This window comes from Protopterus annectens, chromosome 16.part0 (genome assembly GCF_019279795.1).
Source record: "Protopterus annectens isolate FY-2018-M chromosome 16.part0, PAN1.0, whole genome shotgun sequence".
NCBI classification, from domain to species: Eukaryota; Metazoa; Chordata; order Ceratodontiformes; family Protopteridae; genus Protopterus; species Protopterus annectens.
Genome location: NC_056750.1, coordinates 750,901,153 through 750,928,472, shown reverse-complemented (window position 1 = coordinate 750,928,472; position 27,320 = coordinate 750,901,153). Strand labels below are relative to the sequence as shown.

The 27,320-nt window shown below is 40.8% G+C and overlaps 1 protein-coding gene across 1 annotated transcript in view; it reads left to right on the top strand.

The window, feature by feature from the left end:
- PAPPA (pappalysin 1) overlaps positions 1–27,320 on the top strand; it is a 3,990,201-nt gene that overhangs the window by 1,525,807 nt on the left and 2,437,074 nt on the right. The window contains exon 7 of the mRNA XM_044058178.1: positions 3,171–3,663. Within this exon, the coding sequence (XP_043914113.1) occupies positions 3,171–3,663 (493 nt within the window). The remainder of the gene's footprint in view (positions 1–3,170; positions 3,664–27,320) is intronic.

Genomic DNA, 27,320 nt, shown 5'->3' with positions numbered 1-27,320 from the left:
TTTGATGCTTTGTAAGCTCTTTGCGAACCATGGCTTTTGCTGTAGCAGGTAACTGAGTAAATGTCAGGAAAATCCTACTGGGACAGCTGAACTTTATTTGGGGTTAATCAGTCTCTAATTGCTGACAGGTGTGTACCGAAGAAGACTGAATGCTGTAATTAAATCAGTAGGTGCTTCAACAAAGTATTAGTTTAAGGGTGTGCGCAATTGCAACCAACTTATTGTATGTTTTTTATTTTTTATATTTGTTTCCCTAACAGATTTGCTTGCTTTTCAATTGAATTGTACAGGTTATTGGTCACATTAAAAGTGGGAAAAGTTTTGAAATGATTTATTGTGGTGTCATTTTTTTATATTACAAAAACCTGGCATTTTAACAGGGGTATGTACACTTTTTATATTCACTGAATATATATATATATATATATATATATATATATATATATATATATATATATATATATAGGTGTGTGTGTGTGTGTTTGTTTATATATATATATATATACATAAGTGTATATATATATATATATATATATATATATATATATATATATATATATATATATATATATATATATATATATATATATATATATATATATATATATATATATATACACGTAAGTATATATATACATACGTAACTGTGTATATATATATATATATATATATATATATATATATATATATATATGTGTGTGTGTGTGTATATATATATATATATATATATATATATATATATATATATATATATATATTTCCATCCATCCACAACCTCTTTTCCCATTTTGCCCATGGGGTCAGGGTGTCACTTCAACAGTGGCAATCATCTACAGCCAGAGTATACACCTTGGTGGATAGCTCTCTCTCTCTCTCTATATATATATATATATATATATATATGTATGTATATGTATATATATATATATATATATATATATATATATATATATATATATATATATATATATATATATATATATATATATATATATATTATATATATATATGGGTCTAGGAGATTTTATCAAACAAACAGCCGGACATACTTACTGCTTTTCACCGAAGAAGCACTTTCACGTAAGTATACCTGTTACCGAGGCCGTACTATGGTCCGGATAAGGGAAAATTCCCTTTTCCCCACTGTAGTGCGGTCTCGGAGGAAGAATATTAAAGTAGGGGGACGTGGGGAGCACAGCACCCCACATGGGGGGTGCAGGGGCCATAGCCCCCCTGCTAAAGCGTTAATGTAGTGTTTTCTTTTTTTTTTTAGTAACACGCTTTAATGAAAGCGCTTTTTCGATGTGTGTGTGTGTGTGTGTGTGTGTGTGTGTGTGTGTGTGTGTGTGTGTGTGTGTGTGTATAGCTACATACATACATGCCGCAATGCATTGTGTAAGTGTAAGCACCAAAAGTGTTACACTGGCTTTCAAAGCCAACAACAGGCAGAAATGGTGTCCCTCCAAAGAATGAATCACTTTACAGGCTGTAAGACACATTGTTCTGCTACACTTTTTTCTCTTAAGTGTAGCAAAGTAAAGTATCTAACAGCTTTTGAAACTGTTTTACCTTCTGCCACTGTTCTTTACTGGCCGGCACTATCTATTGTCAGTCCACAGCCCAAGACATAGTCTTAGTGCTTAAGAAGAGCTTATTAAGTACCTTCCAGGCATTACAAAGATGCTTAACAATCCTGCCTTTTTCCTTTTTTAAGATGATAAACATGGAGTTCTATGCACTGGATAAAGCATATTGTGGTGGGTCTTGCCCTATGATATGTCAGAACTGTTGCTCGGTAAATATTGTTGTAAATGGTATTGTAATGTGATGTGTTAAAAATTCTATTTACATATAATGCAAATATTGCTGTACAGAAAATCTTGTATTGTTCCTTAAGAAAAAATATAGGTATAACTCTGTAAAGGGGGTAGGGAAGTTCCTTTAAACAGTGCTGATAACAAGCAATTATCTCGTTATTTTAATATACCAGAAAGGAGGATTATGGCCTAAAACATTGGATAACTTGACCTCTCACTGTAGGAAGAGTTATGTGCCCTGAACATCTGTTCTAGGAAGTATGCTATAGAAGAGAAGAGAAGACATAACCTGAAGGAGCCTGAGAAAAATAAAGAATTCCATGGTGGCAGTCGTCAAGATTGCATCGCCTCCCTGAAAATGATCTGAGGATTTGCGGACCAAAAGAAATCCCAAAAGAAGAGGAAAAAAGTTTTGGCTGTTATTTTTCTACATAATAGCTTTTTTACAAAATGTAGCAAATTACTGTGCTCATTTGCTTGCCACATTTCCTATCTCACACACACACACACACACACACACACACACACACACACACACACACACACACACACACAGAAACTGCCTTGCAGATATAGATCAGCACGCTTGTCTACATTGCTGATTGCGCTCCCTAACTGAGCCAGCTGCTCCATCCACTTCACCATAGCTATGGCTCTTGACAATGTGAGTCTGCCACCTTGTTTGATATGTGTACATACATACTTGCACATAAACACAGCACACCATTTCACACACACCAACACACACTGCACCCTTACGACAGCATTGAGTAATATTGTGGTTTGATGGTCTTTCACATTTTAGAATGTTCAAAAACATGCAAATTATTTCTTCATATTTGCTTCTACAATGGTTAATGCAAGAAAAGGCATGTATTGTATAGAATTAATCTGCCTCTGTGTCTTCATTGATGAGGTTGTAGCACAGTATTACTAGACTATTAATGTAATGGAGCTTCAGCTTTACATCTGAGATGACATAGGCAAGTCCTGCTACAACACTTGTGCTTCTCTGCAGCAAACGCACATAACTGAACAGCAGGCCTGTTTAACACAAATGAATATGGTTTGAGATATTAACATTTGTGTTTAGCTAGCATTTTTTTTAGGTTTTCAAAGCACTGTTGGTTCTGTGTTTAGTATCTCACATTGTCTTTGTCTTTGTTGTAAAATGTTTATGTTACAATTATTTATTTATTTTTTTTGTCCAGTTTTTACCTTTCTCTGTTTCCACTTATGCCTTGAAAAGTGTTCCGTCTGGTTTAGAACAGTTTGTCTTTCCCTTATATAATATGAAATGAAAGCATTCTTTTGATAATCTTCTGTTTCTGCTTCTTATCTGTTCTCTTCTAGGGCCTCCAGATGCTGATCAGTTTTGCAAATCCAGTATCCGAACATGGTCTCCTAATTACTCTGTTGGCCCCAATATTGTCCCTCCAATTTGTCCTGAGCCTATTGGTTGTTACCTGGAGCTGCATTTCCGCTATCCTTTAATCCCTGAATCTCTTACTGTATGGGTCACTTATGTGTCAGTGGAAGTCGATGTTGCAATCCATGATATCAGACTGCTAACTGTGAAAGGGAATAATATCTCTCTTGGACCTCAGAAGGTGTTCTGTGATATTCCATTAACTATCAAGTTATCCATTTCAGAGGAAGTTTATGGAATTGAGATATATACATTGGATGAATACTTGGAAATAGATGCTGCTATGCTTGTTTCGGTACCTCAGAGTCACTACTGTTCTAGATGTAAACCAATTAAGTACAAAATTATACGGCATCCACCATTTCAACATGGCCGTGCTGTCATGATTAGAGACTTGCGTAAACGGTTCAGGGACATGTAAGTTCATTTGCATGCTTAAAAGCTTATTTTACCAACTTTGCATTGTTGCACTGGTCATATTGCTTCTTCTGTCAATGCAGAATGGAAGAATATGTTTTAATAAAACAGCATTGTTGATATTTACTCCAAAAGTAGTTGATTAGGATGCTTACATATATTTAAGAATCTTGTTTCTAATTATTCACAGATTAGCTTTTGACTGCTTGGTCATCTGAAACAATTATGAAAATATTGCAGTTTTTCTATAATATCAGGTTTGAAATACCTGTTGCATCAGACCTAGGAAGCTCTGCTAGTTAAACCTCTGCAAGCAAATATGTTTATGGTTACTGATTACTGCACTGGTGTCACCAGTTAAATTTTTCGCATTTATTTTTAGCTAGCTTTCTGTTCAGTTATTAGAACTTTACGTATGTATATGGAGTACAAGAAAATCTTAAAATTGATATTGTGGGGTAATACAGACTCAAAAGGTACTGCTATATTTGAGAGCTGTTGCTTGTGATTTTGATTATTCATTACTTAGTGCATTTAGCATTTAGTTGTATCCCACCAAAGAAGTTATTGTTGCAAGAGTTGCATCCAATTACCCATAAATTCAAACAGTGAGAGTGCAGTAGCTTTTTGAGTTTAGTCTTTTTAGAGTATGTTTAAATGAAAGATTGAATTATTTAAAATATAAAGTCTTCCTGTCAAAGCATTTCAAACTGGTGCTGTGGAACCGTGAGTAATTTAAGTCTTAAGTGATTTCAGCATGAGGCGGAGACAAACACATCTCTTAACTGCTTTTGTTTTTGTTTTGGACTGTTTTAATTGTTTACCTAGTGCATTTTAGCATTTACTCATAAAGCAAGGCATTTTCACATATATCTGTTCTGTTGTGCTCTACTCAGATGATCAAATTGAGTTATCACATTAATTAAAACGTGATCCTTTTTGAACACGTCTGTATTGGAATTTAGAGCTAGGGCTGTGGAACAGTGAGGAATGTAACTTATTTGCATGGGTGTGAGAGACAAAAGAATCACACACATATCCATACATATCTATATATATTTGCACATACATATATACATGCACACACATGCTCTCTCTCACACACACACACACACACACACACACACACACACACACACACACACACACACACACACACACACACACACACACACACACACACACACAAATATATGCATTTGTATCTTGTGTGTTGCACTATAATCAAAGGCCAGTTTTGAAAGAAAAATTGCCCTAGACACTAAACATAATCACAAGGCCTTCTTTAGTTATGTCAGAAACATGGGCGGAAACTCCCAGATATGCTCTGAATTGTTGCATAACGGTACAAAATATACCGAACCTACAGACATAGCCAACATCCAGGCAGACAGATTCAGCACAAACTTCTCCCCCCCTTCCCCCCCAAAGGAGCAGACGCCTATCCCAACTGAATGTAACCTCCCTGACATCACAGATGCACAGGTGAAAGCTGCCCTCTCCAAAGCAAATAACACAGCATCTATGGGACTGGACGGTGTCCCAGGCTGTGTCTTACACGAGCTCCAAGAAGAACTGAACCCTCACATTAAGTCACTGTTCAAACTTAACCTTACTACAGGATATGTACCCAAAGAATGGCGTACAGCTACAGTGGTCCCACTCCACGAAGGTGGTGCCACAACGGACCCCAGAAACTATCACTCCATAAGCCTGACTAGTCTGGTCTGTAAAGCTATGGAGCGTATTATCATGGAACTCATAAACAAAGACATTGGGAGCCTCCAGACACTGGACCCTACCCAATTCGGCTTTGTTAAGGGCAGATCTTGTCTCTTAAACCTAGTTGATTTCTTTGAAACAGTTACCAAAGCCATAGATGAGGGCAAGGTAGTCCACACAGCCTACCTGGACCTCGCAAAAGCCTTCGACACAATACCCCACTCGGGCATCATAAATAAGCTTACCAGCTTAAATATCAACCCCTATATCACAAGATGGGTTGCAAACTGGCTCAGAGATAGAACCCACATGGTCAGAATCGCAGGTGCCATGTCCGAATCCAAACCAGTTACAAGTGGCGTCCCACAGGGCTCAGTTCTGGGACCTCTCTTGTTCGGTATATACTTCTCTGAGGTTCAGGCTAACATGGGGGATTATGGCTGACAAAGTTCGCAGATGACTGCAAGCTGGGGGCCATAATCGAATCTCCAGCTGACACAAGCATTCTCCAAAAGGGTCTCACAGAGACGGATGCTTGGTGCCAGAACTACGGCCTCAAGCTAAATGCTAAAAAGTACATAGTCATCCCCTTTGGGAAAAACAGGATGCCCACATATTACCACATAGGTGGTAATCCATTAAGTACAGAAGAAGTAATTAGAGATTTGGGGACCAATGTAGATAGTAATCTCTCCTTTGATAATCACGTTGCCAAAGTGGTTGGAAAGACCTTCTATATAGCCCACCTTATCACGAAAGGGTTCGCATCTAGATCAAGAGAGGTCATTGTGCCCCTCTACTCATCACTCATCAGGCCCATAATTGAATACAATGCCCCTTTTGGGATGTACCTTACCCGACACCTGCAGCAACTGGAGAGACCCCAAAAGTACCTCACCAAGAGGATCATGGGCTACAAACAGATGTCCTATGCAGCTCGACTAAAGAAACTCCAGCTCTACTCAGTTGCTTACCGCCTACTCAGAGGTGATCTATGTCTGACGTACAAAGCCATGTCAAACCCAGAATTAATGGACATGCTCCACCTCAAAAAATCCAGGTCCCTTAGAGCTACACGCTCCAGGGACCTAAACCTCAGCACAAAAATAAATAGGACATGCTGGAGGGACAGATTCATTTCCCAGAGGCTCCCCTCACTCTGGAATAGAATCCCAATTCATGTTAGACATAGCCCCTCGCTGACCCTCTTGAAGCGAAATTTGGACTCGTAGATGGGAAATCGCAAATTCACCCCTGGGATCTCTCCTGTGTCCCTGCTAGACAGAGGCACAGTAAACTAATCTTAAAAGGGTACCTTCTGTGACCTACTTTACAGAGGCACAGTAGGCAAATCTAATAGGGAGGCGGAAGCCAAATACACTTTGTCTAGGCTTATAAATGCCCTAGGGCAGATAGCCTAGTATCTACCTATGAACCTATGAACCTATAATCTTTCCTAATAACCTGCCTCATCATCAGCTTCAGAACTAAACTGGAAACCCAAACTGACACAAGCATATACTTCTCTGTCTTCAAATTTTATTACATGGTTTACTGACAAAGACAGCACAGGCCCAAGTGTATAAAAGGAAAAAAAAAACAACCCCAAATTATACTTTTTTTGGAAAGGATGGAGTGATGAGGAAGGTAAATACTTACAATGTGAAATAAGTGTGACAAAAAAGAGGGAATGGCTGAAGCAAATGGGGTGCAGAAGTGAACTTTGTAATAATTTGAAAAAATGTTAACTGCTTATTCTTAGAAAAAAAATACATGAGAAGAGAACTGAACTGTATTAAATATAAAAGAAAAAATGTCTCAGCAGGATCCATCGGACCTAGGCAGAGCTGAGATTGCTATGGGTAGGAATGAGTCATGGGGTTTGTAAGACACTGAATGCAGTAACAGATGGCATAAAGGGTCAGTGGTGAAAACATGGGAGCAAGGGAAAGTAGAAACAAGATGAAGGAGTTTGGATGGCAGAGAGAATACTGAAGGGAATAATGAGATTTGTTGAGTGATGCTTTGGTACCAGAATTGTTGTATATTTTTACTCAAAGTCTTGAAATGTCAGTGTTTTAATATAGCAAGCAGTTGTGTTGTTGCACATACTGTTTTGTAGTGTTTCCACATGGAAATGAGGATGTGTTTTTTTCCTTTTCTCCAAGTCAGTGTAACTTTAGTGGTAGAAACTGAGTTGATTGGTCAAAGCCTGTTTGATAGCTGGTGTCAATAAACAATGTTTTGGAAATTTTCAGTGATGTATTGTATTGCTATATTTTGTACTTGTGCCTTTTTAGATTTTGTTGTTTCAGTTTCAGTGTTTTCAGCCTTGCTTACTTGAGACTTGATGGTTCAATACAGATTCAGTACTAGAACATATGGGAGAGCAGCTGGTAGATGACATTGGGATTGAAATTACTCATGAAGTATGCTGGTTACAAGAATCAGACCAAGGAATATGGAGGGATTATGTATCACTAGTGACAGACTCTTCTTAATATCATAGCAACAGCAGGAATTGGAGATTGAACCACAAAGTAGGAGAAGTAGGGGTAGTTTTATTTATTTATTTATTGACATTTGTTAACCGGGTTTGTCCAACTGGGCTTGTGGCCCATTTTCAGTGGAGACCCAAGGAGAAAAGCTCAAGTAATACATTTTAAAACAAGTACAATTTTAAACAATATTGATATAATAGCAGTTATAGCAAAACAATTCACATATGTTGGGATACATGCATAAAGTTAAAGTTGCATTAAAAAGAAGCTAAGTAACAATTTTACATTGATATAGTTCAATAGGTCAACAATTAACATTTTTTGTTTGTATAAAATTGTGCAAATGCATAGTAGAATGCATAGTTGGTGAAAGGAAAGTGGAAGGAGCTCAACTATCTTGGCTGTACAGCAAATGAGATAAACGCCAAAGACTGCTAAGGAGTTTCATCCTGTACTGTTTGCCTGATTGCCTTATTCTCATACTATGTGAGTCTGAGCAGTCATTGAGCTAGTCAGGCACTTCTTCATCACCAATAAAACAAAGCAGCTGTACCTACTGGGTCTCATGTGACTAATAAATTAATACATAAAAATATGTTAACACTAACTAGGGTATGACACAAGTAAAGAATCCAAGAGAAATGCCTAAAAGGAATCAAATACAAAGATGAAGTAGAGATGGAAGGAAAACATTTGTGGCAAAACTGGTGCACTTGGTACTTTCTTCTGCAGAGGATATTAGGGCAGGAGGAAAAGAAGGATTAGTTTAGATTTTTTATGCATGTATGCACCATTTTTTGCACTGTTTAGTTTAAAACAATATCTAATAAAGGGGCCGTTGGTGGCATTTTACATTTCATATTATAGGATATGTAGGAAGGTTCATTCATGTATTCATCGGTATATAGTAGGCAAACAGTCTAGTAGGCCTTCAGGAGCTTAGTTACTGTGATTCCTACTGCTTACTTTTCATTTTTGTAAAAGCCTGTGTGCACAGCCCTGAGGTGAATTCACAGATCCTCATCCACTCATTGATACAGCCCTTAAAGAGAGTTCAGGAGTTACTTTGCGTAACATGGAGTTGGGGCTTATTCTGTAGGTAAGGAATCCTTTGGGAGAGATATCTATCTTAGCAGACAAAAATTGCCAGCACCAAATACAGTGAAAAGCATCAAATGAGGCTAGTAAATTAAATACATAAGTATTTTATTAAGGTATAATAAGCATCCCATATATATATATATATATATATCTTCCCAACAGGTTTTGTTAATATTCTGATGGAAGTTTAGGTCTTTAGATCAGATATTAGTAGTATTGTGAGATATTTGAATATTCGTGATGTTCAACAGTATTGAGTCCTATTTTGCTTTATAGACGAAATAGAGATTGCCCTTTAAGAGTCTACAGGAGTCAAGAGTATAGTGATAGAACTTTTGGATGGTGTGTGAAACTTAAGGAGCTCATACCCAAAATTGTTTGTCACTGATCATTGAGGACTCTCTACAAAATGTGTTAGGTATGAAGAGTTTGATTCATGGTAAATAGTTGCTGATTTTAGTGACTGCTTGAACCAGACACCCTTGGGAACATGGGTTAAACTTGGCTAGGCTTGTAAGGGCCCTGGGGCCGTTAGCCTAGTAACCTCCTATGATAAAGGTTAAAATTCAAGCTAAATTAAAGATGTGTCATTCTGGTGACTAAGTCTGTTTGAGTGTGTTTCTTCAGTACTTTCACAGAAGATGAATTAACATCTGAAATTTTGGACTGTTTATTACTGTTACTTATTATTGTAATGTTTAAGTGTTGTTATTTTTCATTTTTCAAAAATAACAAGGAAGTGAAGTCAGTCCTCTTTCCTGACGTTGGTGGCAGCTATCTCCTCACATCTCTGTTGTGGTTTTTGTATTTATCTGTCCTTTGACTTATGTTTTGTGATACATGGGGTTCTTGGATGTGAGTCAGATTTGCCAGAGTCACTGGCAATCTTTGTTATTTGTATCCAGAGTTAAGAGACAGCAGACAGTGGTGGAGGTTCTTACAGAAACATGACTTCAGTACACAGTTAGAACCTCATTGAGGAAGAGTATCACCCCTGATCTATTTCCACTGATTATGTCACAGAAGAAAAGTTGAGAGAGCTATGTATTAACATTGATCATGTCACAGTATGGCTCACTAACTGTATTGTAATGCTAGGTTGTGCAGGAAAGGAAAAGAAAGACAGAAAGTCAAGTCTAGGAATACAAGATGGTTAACTTCAGTCTTTTGGGAAACAGAGGAAACAGTACATAGTTCTGACAGTATCTTCAGCCAGCACAAGAGATATGTTAGTGCTTCAAGGAAAGATTGAGGAAGGGAATAAAGTCCTGTGTCATAAGAAGTATGGAGAGCGAAAACTAACCAAATAGTAAAGTAGAAAGGATGAAAAGCAATTAAAGGAAAGCAAACAAGTTGAAAACTTGGATGGGAGAATAAGAAAAAATGTTCTTGGAAAATCAGCAAAAAGAAAATGAGATAACCCACAAGGAAAGGAATATGTAAAATAAATTCTTCATATAGATTGACAAATGTGGAAAGAGTTAGGCATAAGTACTTAATGAGTCTTTCACCCATGTTTTTACACAGGAAAGATAAGGCAATACGGCATACATGGAACTTTAAGCAGGTATGGATATTGTTAAATAAGCATGTGACTAAGATGTAGAAAAACAAACTGGTACCTTTCAGTAGATAAATCATAGGTTTTAGATGAGCTGGTGTCCCCCAGTTTAATGAAAGAGTGCATGATGATGTCCAGGCAGTGATGTTTGGTGAAACAGTAACAGAACTGAATACTTCCTCTACAGAAACTGGCATGAAACTTCACTATGGACACTGAAAATGGTAGTTCCATTTCACAATGGGTTATCTGTGATTATCAGGGAAAGAGTAATTCAGTTATATTTTTTTAGCTCTTATGCAAGTGAGTCATATCCAGTAGTTCATAAATGCTAATATTTTGCAAATGTTTCATAAAGAAGAGGTCTAGCCCATACAGGATGGCTTTGTTCCGTGACTTGGACTTCACTGACTGTGAGAACAGACATCCAGTGGATGTGATGTACTGCAACCTCAGCAAGATCTTTGGCACTGTACCTCTCAGGAGATTTTTGGGGAAATTAAGTAATGTGGAGGTCGGACTCCAACTGATGAAGTGTATAGAAACTGACAAACTGACCAATAAAAGGGGCTGGCACTTAGGAGGGAATTGCTAGGAGAAAAAAATCAATAAACAGTGGAGTGCTATATAGTTCAGTACAGGAAATAGAGACATGTCTAGTATATTTTTATCAGATACCTCAGTGGAGATGAAGAGGAGGGCCAGCATGTGTATTGCTGGTATTGGAATAGTGCAGTGATCATAGATGCAGCGTTATTCTCTGAAGAGTCCTTCTGAAGCTATTTGATAGGATAGGCATTTGGCAGCTGGTATATATTGCAACAAAATAGAAGGGCTTTGTGCTTTGTTGGTGGAAATCTGCAAGACAATTTCATGTGTGCAGAGATGACTCTAAGATGGACCAAGAGTGAAAAGAATTTGGAAAACAGATTAATTCACAGAATGAATTGTGTAAAGCTGTAGGACAGGTGAATAGCAAAGACCAAGACAATACACAGAAGTATAGATGTTCAGCAGTGAATGAACACACTGCCTTACTGGGATGTGGACAGTAGTGCCCTGTTTCCCTTTCTCTTGCAGTCAACTATAGCTCAGCTCCCCTCCCATTGCCTGTCCATGGGTGTGATGGACCAATCATCTGGCAGTACAATCTCACAGGCAGGACCCTTTGCAGTTTTCTATTGCTATAGTAAAACAAGGATCACATAAAAGACTACTGTTTACTCCGGGTAACCCTTTAGGGTTTTATTTCCTCACTCTGCTTTTTCCTATCACTGCTTGAATTGTTCATTCTGCTGCTTCGCTTGTTTTTTTTTTTTTTTTTTTTTTTTTCTGATTGTGAAATTGTATATGTGTGGAATTTTTCTTTAACTACAGTATAACATTTACACTGTTTATTTTAAGCCAATTCTTGGTTTCCTTGGTTTTTTTTAACCATGTATTGTGTTTTATGGCTATTGATGAATGTTTACCTGAGTTTCTCTACTAAGACCATTTTAGTACAGTTCCTCTCATTACCTTTTGCTTCCAGAGCTGTGAGTTAATTGCCTCTGTTATTTCTGATGATTAAAAGTTTCATTTGAAAGTTTTGACAGGAAAAATTGCTGTTTTTGCAGTTTTTTTCCCCCTGGAGCTATAATTATTTCTGGTGCTTAAGTAGAACATGGGAATGTTCCTGTATGTGTTTCCACCCTTTCTACTGATTCACAGGGTATGTCTGAAGGTTCAGAAAGAAATGCAAAGATCATTGTGGTGAACCCATTTTGGCCCAGGCAGTCTTGGTTCTCCCTTTTAATGGTATTGAACAAGGGCAGTTACCACAGACTTCCTCACACTAAGGATTTGCTCATGCAGTCTCAGGGGTGACTGGTACACCCCAATTTGGAGCAACTACAAACTGGATGATTCATTCTTGACTCTGTTTAGGTACTTGTTTCATGAGGATGTGCAGCAGGTGTTAAAGGAAGCCAGAAAACCTGCTACTAGAAAATCCATTGTTTACAAATGGATGAGATTAATAAGTCATGCCTAATTGGCAACAGAGAGTCCATTGAGGTTATGATCCCTTTAATCTTGAAGTATTTGTGTGATCTACTTCAGGATGGCTTACTGTATATGTTCATTAAGGTGCATTTAGCAGCCATCTCAGTGTCTGCCAACGGATCCCCCTTTTTGTTCTCCTCTTTTGGTAATACAGTTCATGAAAGGAATATTGCATATGAGATTCTCTCGCCGGCAAATTCTTCCTTCATGGGATGTTAACTACATTCTGGAAAAATTGGCCTTAAAATCTTTCCAACTGGCTGCTCAGGTTGACCTGAAGTTCTTACCATGGAAAACTGTTTTTTCTTATTGCTCTGACATCTGCAAGACTAGTCCCAAGCTGCAAGCTGTCATGGTGGGGCAACCTCACCTAAATTTCTTCAGGGATAGGTTTGTGTTAGGCACTAACCCTCCTTTTCATGCCAAATGTGGTCTCAAAATTCAGTCTCTATCAGTCTATTAACTTCCCTGTGTTCTTCCCAGATCCTAAGAATAAGAGAGAGGATACTTCATACCTTTGGTGTGCATCAGCAGCTCAGGTAATATCTTGGCAGGATGAAACCCTTCAGGAAGGCTAATAGGCTTTTTATTTCATACAGGATCAAAGAAGGGTCAACTTGTCTCTAAGCAAGGCATTGCTCATTGGTTGTCCTGTAATATTCTTTTTTGCTACACCCACCGTAGTAAGGCAAATCCAGGCAAGGTAAAAGTCCATTCCGCTGAGGCCTTTTCTTCAGTGGCATGTTAGAAAGGAGTGGAGTCTAGAAGTATTCTAGAGCAGCAAATTGGTCCCCTCTCCATACCTTAATGAAGCACTACAAGCTGGATGCTTTTTTTAAATCCAGAGCAGGATCACTAGGAACATTCTCCTGGGACGCCTAGACCATTATTTCTTCCCCATACCAGGTTGCGTAACTTTTGGGAATCTACCCATATGCCAGTAAGGCAAAATGTTTATTGAATGTAGTACTGTTTGCACAAGTCCTACTTACTTGTAACAGTAGCTGTATGTAGACCACACTCCTTTATTGACAATTCCCACCCATCATCTCCCTTCTTTGGATGTACATAGTTTGAGTTGCTTTTGAGGTATGCTTGCAGCCTTTATTGTTCTGCGTAGGGGTGTTTTTGGTTTGGAACAGCAGGTGTTTGCAAAGGTAATGATGTGTTGTTGTCCCATCTCACCTTCATTCTTACCACGATGGGTTCGGATCTTCGGATCCGACTCTGCCTTATATGCAAGCTCGAGGTCTTCCACTAACTTGTGGCTAAACCATATTCCAGCATGCACTAGGAAAGCTCCCCAGATCTCATTTGCCACTAAACAAGATTGGATGCTTTCTACTGGCTCTGGCTATTTATACTCCTTTATTGTTATCACTATTATTGAAAATTGCTTATTCTTAATTATTATTGCTTTGCATAGCTAGTCTGGTGCTAGTTTGTTATTTTCGATTTGTTCTGCTGATCTTTTCCTCTGCTGGCTGTTGTTTTCTGTTAGGCCTTATTTTCCCTATCCCACCTTCTATCTAACACCTTTACTAGCCCGTTTTAGTTAGAGGGCTCTTCTTACCTTTAGTTTTTCTCGAAAATTGTTAAAGTTAGTTCGCTTAAGTTAGAGAACTACTTTACCGTTAGCCAGTTTAAGTTAGAGGACTGTGCCCTCTCCTTTTTCCTCTCCTCTAAAATTGTAGCTGATTGTTGAACTACTGTTGTGGTTGCTGTTGTTGCTGTTATTGTTATTGTTTAAAAAAAATATTCTAGCTTTTTTTTCTTCATGTTCTACTCTGTGTTTAAATGTCTTCTAAAGATTTGAAACTCTAGTTTCAGAAAATGTGAGAAATATGGACAGAAAATGTCCTTAACTGATAGGCACACTATTTGTGTATATTGCCTAGGAGCTGTTCACTTCCAAGAGTCTTGTTCAGTTTGTCATTCCTTCAATCACAGGGCTCTTCTGGAGAGGAAAAACAAATTAATCCTAAGAGGTGTTTTAAAATCCCCCTTCTTGGAAGCAATACAAGAAAGTCTGGGTTCATCAAAGTCTGACAAGTCTCCTTCTTCTAGATCTGACAAATCTGGGAAGAGATCTTCCTCTTCCAGTGCTCCATTGGAGCCTTCCAAAAAAATTACAAAAATTTCCTCACCGGATCCTAAGGCTGTCAGATCTGAGATTCCCTACTGGTCCAACACCATCATTCTCGGTGCCGGTGGAGTTTGAGTTGCAGAGCCAGTCCCTTGTATTGGAGCCTTTCTCCCCTACTCTTAGATCTCCTATACTGCAGCCTTCCAAGTCTCTAGCCCCCTCCACTCGGTCTTCCAGGAGCCTATCTGAAGACGATGTGGAAAGAGTGGTACAGAGGCTATTAAGGACACCGTCACTGGCCAAGCTGTTATCAGATCCAACCCCTAGGGCTTTGGATCCGACCACATCCTCCCCTTCTACTTTGATTTCTCCAATCCAACCTCGGAGCCCGAATGTCCAGAGCTGATATTAGTGGAACCCTCAGAACCGAGACCTATTACAGGATCTTCGGATCTGATCATTGCTCTGATGTCCTCAGCTCCATTGGAGCTCGATAAATCTAGGAGCTGATGCTCTCTGGGGAGGGGAGTCAGATGGACATTTGTCGGATCCGAACTTGCCTCTCATGGCATTGGCTGGGGTGAGCTTGGCTCCTACCTCAGCCTCTGAGCTGTCTTCCTTTATTTTGTGGATTCCCCCTGGCTCTTTGGATCCAGGGATTTCCTCAGATCAGGGGCTGGGGCTTTTGAGGTGATGAGGAAAGTGCTGTCTCCACAGACAGTTCCGCGGTCATCTCTGGACATTCTTCACCCAAAAGCACTGGTGTCTGCCTCTATACCCTTGCATCCACAGGGATGTGGAGATCCTAGGCCTCCGAATGCCCCACAGGGTGCCCCCCACTCTTCTAAAACCTCTCCAGAGTACTTCGGATACGGACCTCGAGGAAGCTGAAGGGCCTCCACGGTTCCCTCCTGATGATGTCCCCTTTGGAGACATCTTAGAAATACTTAAACAAAGAGACAGCTGGAAGTCCACCAACCCTTCACAGCAGAGGAGCCCATGTACTGAAGGCCTTTGGATCTCACCCTTCCTCCACTTGGGTGTCTCCATCTTTCTGTGAACTTCTGGACTTAGTTTCTCAAAATGTTTGGTCTCCAGATTCAGTGGAACCTGTTCCTCGGAGGCCAAATAAGTTCATCACCTCCCCCTCAGATAAAAACTTTTTAACTAAGGGAGTCCCACTAGATGCTATGGTGGTGGCAGCAGCCACCAAGAAGGAACTCTCAGAGACAACTTCTTCTGTCCATCCACTGAACAAGGAGTCTTGCATGATGGACAGATATGGAAAGCACATTTTTTTCAGTGACTTCTGCTCTTAGATTGCTGAATTACCTGACCCACTTTAGTAGATTACAGAGAGATCTCCTGAAGGAGTGAGGAGATACTGACCAAGGTTCAGTAGCTGAAGGGGTGTCAGAGAAGGTTTCCTCTCAGCTCTCTACCTTAAATTCAGAGGTCAGCTTCTCCATGAGACTGATTTCTTATGCAGTGGATGGAGTGAGGAGAGCAGTAGGTTCAGGAATTTCCCTAAGGAGACATTCTTGGATGTACTTGTGTGACTTTGCGGAGCCCTTTAGATCTTCCTTTGTGAATGCCCCGTTCGATGGCTCGTCTCTCTTCGGGCCCAAAGTCAAGGACACACTAACCAGGTGTGAGCAAGAAGGAAAGACTCTCTCTGCCATAGGAGTCCATTTTTCCCTTCCTAACAGACCATATCCCAAAGGTCAGAAATGAAGTGGAAAAATATGGTTTTGAAAATCCCACAGAACTTTCCAAGACACACGTGGTGAATCAGGGGGAAGTAGTAATGGAAGACACCGACCACGCGCCAGAGGGGGTCCGCAGAATCAGGGAGGCAGAGAATCTTTCTTTGGTAAGGCCTTTCAGTATTCCTGAAGGGAGGCCCACCTGTCCATTTCTGGAGGCATTCAGGAGCCGCTTATCTTTGTATCCAAAAGCCTGGCTAACAGTAACAAAAGACAAGTAGGTACAAAGCATCATATCCAGACTCCATACCTTTTTCCTTCCCCGTCCCAAACATAAAAAACATCGTAGGAAGTAGGACTTATACAACTATACTTTCTCCATATGGATTTTGAAGAGCATAAGCTGTCATCCATTTGCTTTGGGAAATAGCGAGGCTGTATCTAGAACAAAATCTCTCACAACTGTAACCATGCAGATGGAAACAGATTAGATAGCAGAAAACATTCAGTATAGAGTTACCAACATGGTCCATACCTCTCCACCGTACAGATTTTTGCAGAATGTCCAGATTTCTGCCTCATATTTCTGGTCCGTTTTTCATAAAATTGTGGTTTTCTGTCAAATATTTGGGAAATCATTGAACACTGAAGTCAGAAAATAATGACAGACGTTTGATTTTCAGACTTCACATCCTTCAGAAAATTCATGCTATGCAATACCTGCTATTCTATCAACTTTCTAAGTTTGTAAGAACAATATTTAGAAAATCGTCCCTATTTCTGGATCTTTGTTCACCCTCCATTATTTATGGCTTTCTCCAGATTTCTTGCTCTAAGATGTTGAGAGGTATGATGGTGAAGGGAATGGTGGGTCTTCAGTATAAGGAAAGTTTTAAAACACCTAATTAACGTACTGAAAGTGTCAGTAAATCATTTTCACAGATACTGCACTGTTATGAGCAAGTGGGTCAGTAAATTTGAAGAGAAAAGACAAGGAGATGTCAATAGGACATTAGAAGTAGTTGAAAAGTGGCTCTCTTCAACTTTTGTTGCAAGGTGAAGTTGTTAGAATGCAGACTTCAAAAGGTCATGATCGTGTAAGAATTGTGAGGGACATTTGTGTGTTGAACCAAGGCCCTACTTAATTCAATCAGAAGGAGTAGACTACAGAAAAAATCGCAGACACATTTTGCCTGTCCCAGAGCCAAAGCCACAACAGACTGTGTATACTAGTGATTCCATTTCCTTGATTGAATCACCAACCAATCAACACAAAGAAGACCTCCAGCCTTATTCAAACGATTCTGAATTTCAAAATAAAGTTTCAGTACCGAATAAACCTCTAACGACAGTTCCTGTTTCTAATTCAAATCAAAATCCTATGTAATCCCACTTCACAAAGGAGGCAGCTCTACTGAATTCTCCAATTATAGGCCAATAGCTATACTCTCTCCACTTGCAAAGATTATGGAAAAATGTATTCATAGACAACTCATGCACCACCTAATCCAAAATCGCCTTATGGCAGACACTCAGCATGGCTTCCGTCCTCATCATAGCACTACTTCAGCCCTCCTAGCCTTTACTAACACCATAAACCATAATCGCAACAATAATTATATATCCTTAGCCCTCTTTTTGGATCTTTCCAAGGCATTCGATATGGTTGATCACCAACTTTTAATCCACACCCTGCAAGCATTCTGTCTAGATACTGGAGCCCTCCAATGGTTTCAATCCTACCTGAATGGTCAACAGCAGGCTGTCCTCTGGCAGAACAAACTCTCTAACCTTCTACCTAACACCCTTGGAGTACCACAAGGCTCTATACTAGGGCCCTTGCTGTTCTCCATCTTCATTAACGACCTTTATACTGTCATCCCAAAAGTCAGCTGTATCCAATATTCTCTCTACTTGCTCAGCCACATCTCCAGTAGAGTTATGGTCAGCTACCCAGACCACCTTTAATACAATAGAAAACTGGCTTTCTGAACATCGTCTGATTCTAAATCCCAAAAAAACTAAAATGCTGTTGTTTTCACCAACACATAGATCTACTGCTTTCACCTTTACCATAAAATCAAATGATGGCACAATAATCTCCCCTGACCCATCTACAAAACTATTAGGTGTCATCATAGACAATAATCTAAAATTTGACCTACATGTTAACCAAACTATCAAAACCATCAATAAAAAACTAGGGTCACTTTACAGAATAAAAGCCTTCCTAACTCCTCCAGCTAAAATTGCCATAGCTCGCTCTCACCTTCTTTCAACCCTTCTGTATGCATCCCTCTACTCTAATTTAAACAAGACTGTCCTTAACAAACTCTCAATTTGCTACAACCACATTGCCAGGTTTGCCACTGGGCTGCCTTTTAGGACACATCATTGCATCAATCTAAATCAGCTTGGTTGGCGTGAACTACCCAGCCTAATCCAGTATAACCAACTGATTATGGCCTATAAAATCCTCTATAATCCGGACAATACTCCTGCACTTAAAAATATTATCATCCCCTATAACAATCCCAGACCGCTTCGATCCTCTAACAAACTACTAATTCAGACTAGCAAAATTAATAACACAGCCGGTGATTCTCTCTTTGCAAACTCTGTAAGTAGATCCTGGAACTCTCTTCCAGCTGATATTACCTTACTTTCCACCTTAGGTCAATTTAAAACTAGACTCAAACAACATTTGTCACTTAACTGGCTATGTCAATGTATCAAGCCTGGCTAACTCTCTCGAGAATGTGTAAAAACCTGTTAACCAGTTTACTGTGTAATTTAATTTAATCCTGAATTGTGCTCAGGATTAACTATAACCTGTGGAACTTGTTTAACTTGCTTACTTATGTAATCTCTGTAAATAGTCTGTTTGTAATATGTAATGCTGGTATTATGTAATGCTGTATCTGCTTACCCTTGGAGCTTTTCTCCCCGGGCCTCCGCTGAAAATGGACATGCATCCAGTCGGACTATCCCGGTCAACAAATGTAAAATAAATAAAAATAAATTAAAAATAAATCTAACACGGGCAGGAAGAGTCTGCAAACCCAGTCCTAAATATATACAGTGAATTGGACCTGAAATCAGACAGACTATGTTGAACTGTTAATATGGTTTAATTCGTGAATGTGAGGCTGTAGAACAGTGACTATGTTCTGTTGATGTTCATCGTGTTTCACTGTTGCAGTCATGACTGTAGGGTTCTCCCCTGCTGGCAGACAGTCCTCGGTCGGCCAGAATCCCAAATTCTGGGTCTGGCGTCAGCTGATCAGCCATGCTCCCTGACGTCAGAGCGCCAGGAGTACAAAGCTGACAGCTGACGCCATGTTCTCCAGTCTTTCTTGCCGTGCGGTGATAGCAGTTCGCAAGTGCCGGTCGGCTGACTCCTGACAATTTTTTATAAACGTACTTCAGTCCGAAGACTTTCTTCTCCTACTCAAAGCTAAGTACCCCGTTGGGGAAATTTTTTTCTTGCTCCAGTCCGATGTCAGAAAAAGTTAATAATTGTATTTCATGTGGGAAGCAAATACCTCATAAGGATTTTCATTCTTACTGTATTCCTTGCTTAGGCCCTGACCACGACGTAGCTAGTTGTCGGTTTTGTGCTAGATTCAACCAACGTACGATTAAACGAAGGTACGATTTTGCATTTCATTACTTCGGTAGGTGTTTTAATTATAAAATGTCGTCGGATACGGTTCCGGCTACTGGAGTTCACAAATGACGCAAGGATAAAGACAGGCCTCCGAGGTCCAAATCAGACGATGTTGTACAAGCAGAGCCAGCTTCAGGTTCGGCCGTCGTCAGTGAGACGCTTTTGCAGCCCCTGTCGTCGGCCATTTCGGAATCGATGGCCGAAACGGACTCCCACGAGGAGCCAACTAGGCCTTTGAATATTTCTGTTGCAGGACCTTTGGACAATGCTCCTTCGGATGGGTCCGGAGCCGCTGTGCAGGTACCGGCTTCTGAAGGGGTTTTCAGGCCTACTCAGCTTCTAATAAAGGCGAAGCCAAAGACAAAGGCAAAGACTACTTCCAAATCAAAGACTGCAGCCCAGGCCTCTTCTGATCCGGCACCCAGGTCTCAGAAACAGTTACTTAAGATGGCGGAGGACTTACTTACAATGATTAGGGGTTCACATCCTCCTCCAGATAAAAGGCCAAGGCAGGAAGTTTATTATGACTCCTCTGATCAGGCTTCTGTTTCTTCAGTTTCTTCTTCTGACCAGGAATATTCCCTCCTTATGAGGATTCTGATGCTGGGGAATCCATTCCTTCAGCTTCTCCCCCTGAGGATTTCTCTTTTGGGGAAACTTTGCATGAAATGAGGGAACATTTTCACTTGGAAGGACAGGAGTACTCGGTATCTAAGAAAAGACTAAGGGATTTTCTTCTTCTTCCCCAGCATAGACCCCTGGCTATTCCTCCTATTTTGGATATTGTGGATGATGCTTTCTCGGAGGCTAACTTAACTCCTGACTCTTTTCCTCCAGCTCCTGTTAAGCCAGACAGATATTATAGGGTTCCTGATTCCCACCAGTTTTTATACAAGAATCCTACTGCTGACCCTGAAACCATTTCTCAGGGTCCTAAGGGGGTTAAGGCCGCTTCTGCTAAAAATCCCATTCCCACTGAGAAGGATTCCAGATCTTTAGAAAGATGGGGCAAAAATGTGTACACTTCTGCTACTTTATCTATTAGGGCTTTAAACTGTCAGTTTCATATGCTGAAATACCAGCAATTTCTCCTGTTTGTTTTAAAACAAAAGCTAACTTCCATTTCCGCCTGTGCAGATGATAAGGAATCACATGACTTAATGCATGCCACTGAACAAGTTGGGAAGCATGGTTTACACTGTGGATTTGATGCCTTGGAGGCTTCTTGTAGGGCTGCTGCCTCTGGCACAGTCATTAGAAGGCATGCATGGTTAAAGGAACAAAATTTGCCAGATCAAGTAAAAGCTAAATTATTGGATGCTCCTGTTCAGCATAATGTTTTGTTTGGATCTAAAGCTGAAGAGGTGATAAAGAAGATGGAGGACAAGGCAAAATCCATGCAAACAGTTAAAGATTTCTTACACGTACAGCCACCCAGATTTAGTAGGAATCGGCCTACAAAAAATTGGTCCTTTAACAATTCAGACAGGCCTCAGAGAGGTAGATACAGATGCTCCCGAGGAAGGCCTCAAACGCAAGCCTCTTATAGACCAAGACAGTGTACTGCTTCCACCCCTAGGGGAGGAGAGGACAGGTCGCAAGCTCATAGAAAACAGACTCAATGACTCCCTCTGTTGGGCTGCAGGAACTTCTTGCCTGGAAGCCCCTCTCGGAGGAAAACTTTCTCTTTTTCACCTAAATTGGACTCAAATAACCCAAGACAAATGGCTTCTGGATGTGGTTTCAAGAGGTTACAAATTCCATTTTCATACTCTACCAAGACCAAGCGGATGGCCAGATCTTCCAAAACATCAATGGTTAGAGGCCTTAAACCAGGTGGAAGCTCTCTTGGCTATGAAAGCCATAGAACTAGTTCCACTTTCAGAGATGGGGCAAGGTTTTTGCTCAAGGCTCTTTCTAGTCCCCAGGAAGCAAAATTCATAGAGACCCATTCTGGATCTGTCAGTCTTGAACACTTTTCTCGAGATACCAAAATTCAAGATGCTTATTCTACAGCAGCTACTTCCAATGCTAACCAAAAATGCATGGATGGTAACTTTGGATTTAAAGAAAGCATATTTACACATTCCCATCAGGCAGGAATGCAGAAAATACCTCAGGTTCAAGGTCGGATCGAGGCACTATCAATTCTCTGCGCTGCCCTTTGGATTGTTTACTGCGCCCAGGGTCTTCACCAAATGCCTGGCTCCAGTAGTAGCTTATTGCAGACTCAAGGGAATTCAAATTTACCCTTATCTGGACGACTGTCTTATTCAGGCAGACAGCAAGGATGTATTACTCCAGCTTCTAGAGTTTGTTCAGAATCTTCTCAAGTTCCTGGGATTCACTGCAAACATAAAAAAGTCAAAATTGACACCCTCACAACAGATAATTTTTCTGGGCGCTTCTCTAAACTCAACAACCCAGGTGGCATTTCTGACATATGAAAAACAATTACAGCTGGCTTCAACTTTCAAAACCTTGGCAACATTAACTCAGCTATCTGCAAGGAGATTCCTGCAGGCTTTGGGTTACATGGCCTCCTGCATCCTTCTCGTACCATATGCAAGACTACCTATGAGGAAAATACAGTGGTACCTAAAAAGTGTATGGTCTCAGCATTGCCACAGTTTAGACATACTGATCTCCGTCCTGCCTTGTCTTCAAAAGGAATTCCTTTGGTGGTCCAAGGCATGTACTCTAAACAAAGGAGAACCCTTCTGTCTGCCTCCTGCCACTCAGATACTAACCATGGACGCCTCAGATTATGCATGGGGAGCCCATTTTCAAGGCAACTGTCTGCAGGGCCTTTGGACAAAGGATCAGAAGCACCTGTATATCAATTTAAAGGAAATGTTAGCCGTTCAGAAAGCTCTATTGGCCTTCAGGAATCTTCTACAACCAGGACAACTACTGATACGGACAGACAACACCACAGTTATGTGGTACATAAGCAAGCAAGGGGGATCTCATTCCTATCCCCTTTGCAGACTAGCCATGAATCTTTGGAACACAGCTCTAGCTTGCAAACTGGACCTTCAAGCTCAGTTTCTACCAGGGAAGCAAAGCTTCCTGGCAGACAGTCTGAGCAGAAACCTATTGGACCCACACGAATGGATGCTGGACACCGAAATATTCAAGATGATTACAGCAGTTTGGGGATGTCCTCACATAGACCTCTTTGCATCCCACCTCAGTCATCAACTACAGATATTTTGCACCAGGACATTCCACGAACTAGCTTGGAAAGTGGATGCACTATCATTCAGTTGGATAAACCTCTCGGGGTATGCCTTTCCGCCTCTTCCTCTTCTTCCAGGGGTATTATTAAAGATCAAACAGGACAAGCCCAAGATGATAATCTTGCTGGCCCCAAATTGGCCTCGACAGTTTTCATAGGTTCATACTAGGCTATCTGCCCAAGGGCATTTATAAGCCTAGCCCATAGTTATGTGGCTTTCGCCACCCCTTTAGTTTGAATAAAAACTATGCCTATCATTTTTCTGTGCCTCTGTCAAGCAGTGACACTGAAGTAATCCCTGGGGTATATCTGCAATCTCCCATCCATTGGTCAAGATTCCTCTTGAACAAGGCCAGCGAGGTGCTCTGCCTCACATGTACCGGGATTTTGTTCCACAGCACAGGGAGTCTCTGGGTGATGAATCTGTCCCTCCAGCACGTTCTATTTATAACCGTGTCAAGGTTTAAGTCTCCGCCCTTGTGGTTCTGAGGGATCTAGATTTTTGAGGTGAAGCATATTCATCAAATCTGGGTTTGACATGGCCTTATATGTCAGGCACAGGTCACCTCTGAGCAAGCGGTATGAGACTGAATAAAGCTGGAGTTCTTTCAGTCGGGCAGCATAAGACATATTTTTGAGACCCTTTATCCTTTTGGTGAGGAACTTTTGGGGCCTTTCAAGCTGCATCAGGTGTCTGGTCAGATACATTCGAACGGGCATTGTACTCAATCATAGGTCTAATGAGTGATGAGTACAGGGGACGATGACCTCCCTTGATCTAGATGTGAATCCCTTCATGATCAGGTGGGCGATATAGAAGGTTTTCCTAACTACTTTAGCAACATGAGTGTCAAGCGAAGACTACTGTCAACTTGGGTCCCCAGATCCCTGATGACTTTTTCTGTGCTCAGTGGATTGTCACCTATATGGTAGCTAGGGGTAACCTTGTTTTTCCCGAAGGGTATGACTATGCATTTTTGGCGTTTAACTTCAGGCCATGGCTCTGGCACCAGTTATCCGTTTCTGTGAGGCCCTTCTGGAGGATATCTGTGTCAGATGTGTTTTCGACTATGGCGCCCAGTTTGCAGTCATCTGCAAACTTTGTCAGCCATAACCCTCCTGTGTTTGCTTGTACTTCAGAAAAGTAGATGCCGAACAAGAGTGGACCCAGGACTGAGCCCTGTGGGACACCACTTGTGACAGGCTTTGAGTCTGACATGGCTCCAGCAACTCTGACCCTGTGGGTTCTGTCGCTTAGCCAGTTTGCAACCCATCTTGTGATGTATGGGTTTACATTCAAGCTGATGAGTTTTTCGATGATACCTGAGTGGGGTATTGTGTCGAAGGCCTTTGCCAGGTCGAGGTAGGTTTTGGTACCCAACACTGAAAAACCTTTGTCAGGAGCCCCCTTGGGTTTTACCACAGACTCCGAACCTTCTGTCCCAACACCAGGGTCAGGTTCTGCACTCCCATGTCACAACTCTCAGCCTGGCGGCCTGGTTAATCCAGGGTCTTTGATTCATTCTCTTCTACCTAAGCAGGTTATGGATGTCATTTTAGAAGCCAGACGTCCTAGCACTAGAAAATCTTATGCAGTAAAATGGAAAAGATTTTGTTCCTGGATGCAGGCTCAGGATTCTGATCCTCTTATTCCTAACATTCCTCTGATTTTACTTTACCTGACAGACCTCTTGCATAAGGGTCTCTCTTTCTCTTTCATAAAGATACATGCCTCTGCTATTTCTGCTCATTATAATACAGACCCTCCAATCTTTTCCCACCAGCTCATGAGACAGTTTCTCAGAGGAGCTAAGAACTTAAGGCCTCCTAGATCTCCTCCCATTCTTGCTTGGGATCTCAACTATGTTTTGGAAAAACTCACCTTACCTCCTTTTGAGCCTGCTGCCACATCTGACATCGAGTTTTTATCTTGGAAGACAGCTATCCTGTTAGCTCTGACCTCTGCCAGGAGAGTTTCAGAGTTGCAAGCTCTCATGGCTGTGGAACCTTATATTATTTTTCATCAAGACAGGGTGTCTTTTAAGGACTAATCCTACTTTCATGCCTAAGGTGATTTCCAAAGTGACTTTAAATCAAACTATTCACTTGCCAACTTTTTTCCCCCACTCCTCAAAATAAGGGGGAAAGGATCTTGCATTCCTTGGATGTACACAGACAACTACATTTTTACCTGGACAGAACCAAGGACATCAGGAAATCAGGGCAATTGTTTGTTTCTTATGCTTCAAGTTCCCAAGGTAAAGCTATTTCAAAACAGACCATTTCCAAATGGATTGCTCATGGAATCAGATTTTGCTATTCACACCATGGAAAGCAAATCCCAGGGACTATAAGGACTCACTCTACCAGAGCTGCTGCCACTTCAGCTGCCTTCCTCAGAGGAGTTCCTACCAAGGACATTTTGGAAGCTGCAACTTGGAGTTCAGTGCATACTTTTCTAAGCACTACAATCTACCTCTTTACTCTAAGTCTAGGGCAGGCCTTGCTTCTGCAGTCTTGCAGGGCCTTTTAGCCGCCCCTCTACTTTATGACCACCTCCCTTTTATTCTGCTTTGGGATTCAACCCTACAGTCATGACTGCAACAGTGAAACACGACGAACATAGTACAGTTGTGTACACTTACCATAAATGTAGATGTTCGAGTGTCTTCACTGTTGCAGTCTGGGTTTCCCTCCCTCCTGTCCCCTCTTATTTTTTCTTTTGTGTGGTTCCTTTTTTCACCCTTCTTCTGAGGTGTATTTGCAAAGGGTATGGGATCTTACTCATTTTGGAACTCCTGACATCTGGGGCAAGAAAAACTGGAGAACATGGCGTCGGCTGTCAGTTTTGTACTCCTGGCGCTCTGACGTCATGGAGCATGGCTGATCAGCCGACGCCAGACCCAGACTTTGGGATTCTGGCCGACCGAGGACTGCCTGCCGGCAGGGGAGAACCCTACAGTCATGACTGCAACAGTGAAGACACTCGAACATCTACATTTATGGTAAGTGTACACAACTTTACTTTCTGTACCTTGAAAGTCACTGTAGTTAAGGCAAAACGTGGGGGCGGTACTAGGCAAGACTTGGATGTGCATGCAGTTGGATTTATGTTGGTGTACAATAAACTGCTGATAACTTGCAATCTGTTGTCCACTCATCATTCAACAAAGATGGTGGGGCCCTTGAGCCCTGTGACATTCAGATTGTGTTTCTTCAGAGAGGTTCTAGGATGCCTGAAACACTGCCAATGAATTAATCCAAGGATAGGTGTTAAGCAACTACTTATAGCTAGCAAGGACCTACTTATATATCAGCTAAGAGTCTCCACTTTAGTAAATGCAAGACAAGTACTCGAGGGTACAAACCCATGCATCTTTTGCTCATTTTTTTTTCTTTGCTTGGTTATCTTATTCAAGAGTAGCCTTTCCTGTAACATACTGCAATATTACTTTATTAGCAGGATTACGTTGACAGGAGGAAAGAGAAGAATAAAGAATGTACTTTAAAGTGCATATTATTTCTTCAAGTCAGTGTGATCTTAGAATTAGTCTCTATACATAAGGTGAGTGGGGTGAAGCCCTCCATGTCATGAGTCCAATGAGAATGGAATGGGACATGCCCCACGCAAATAAATGCTTTTAGTTCTTTTCTTGGGTGGATCGATTTTTGCCTAATTTTGAAGGAGGGCTTGTGTGCCATGTATCTACCCCAGAAACCATTAATCTCTGGAAAAGTTATGGTTGTGTGTGTGTGTGTGTGTGTGTGTGTGTGTGTGTGTGTGTGTGTGTGTGTGTGTGTGTGTGTGTGTGTGTGTGTGTGTTGGGAGGGAGTGTGTATACATTTGTGAAAACATTTGTGAATTCTTTTTTCTTTCATTTAAATATCAGGACCAGTGTAGCTGTACAGTCTTCCTAAAGAAAACGTTTTTCAATTTTTATTCATGGATTGTAAACTTTCTTTCTGAAGCTAATGTTTCTTCAGGTTTAGGGAGCAGGTGTCATGAAATGTGACAGAGCCTTCTGG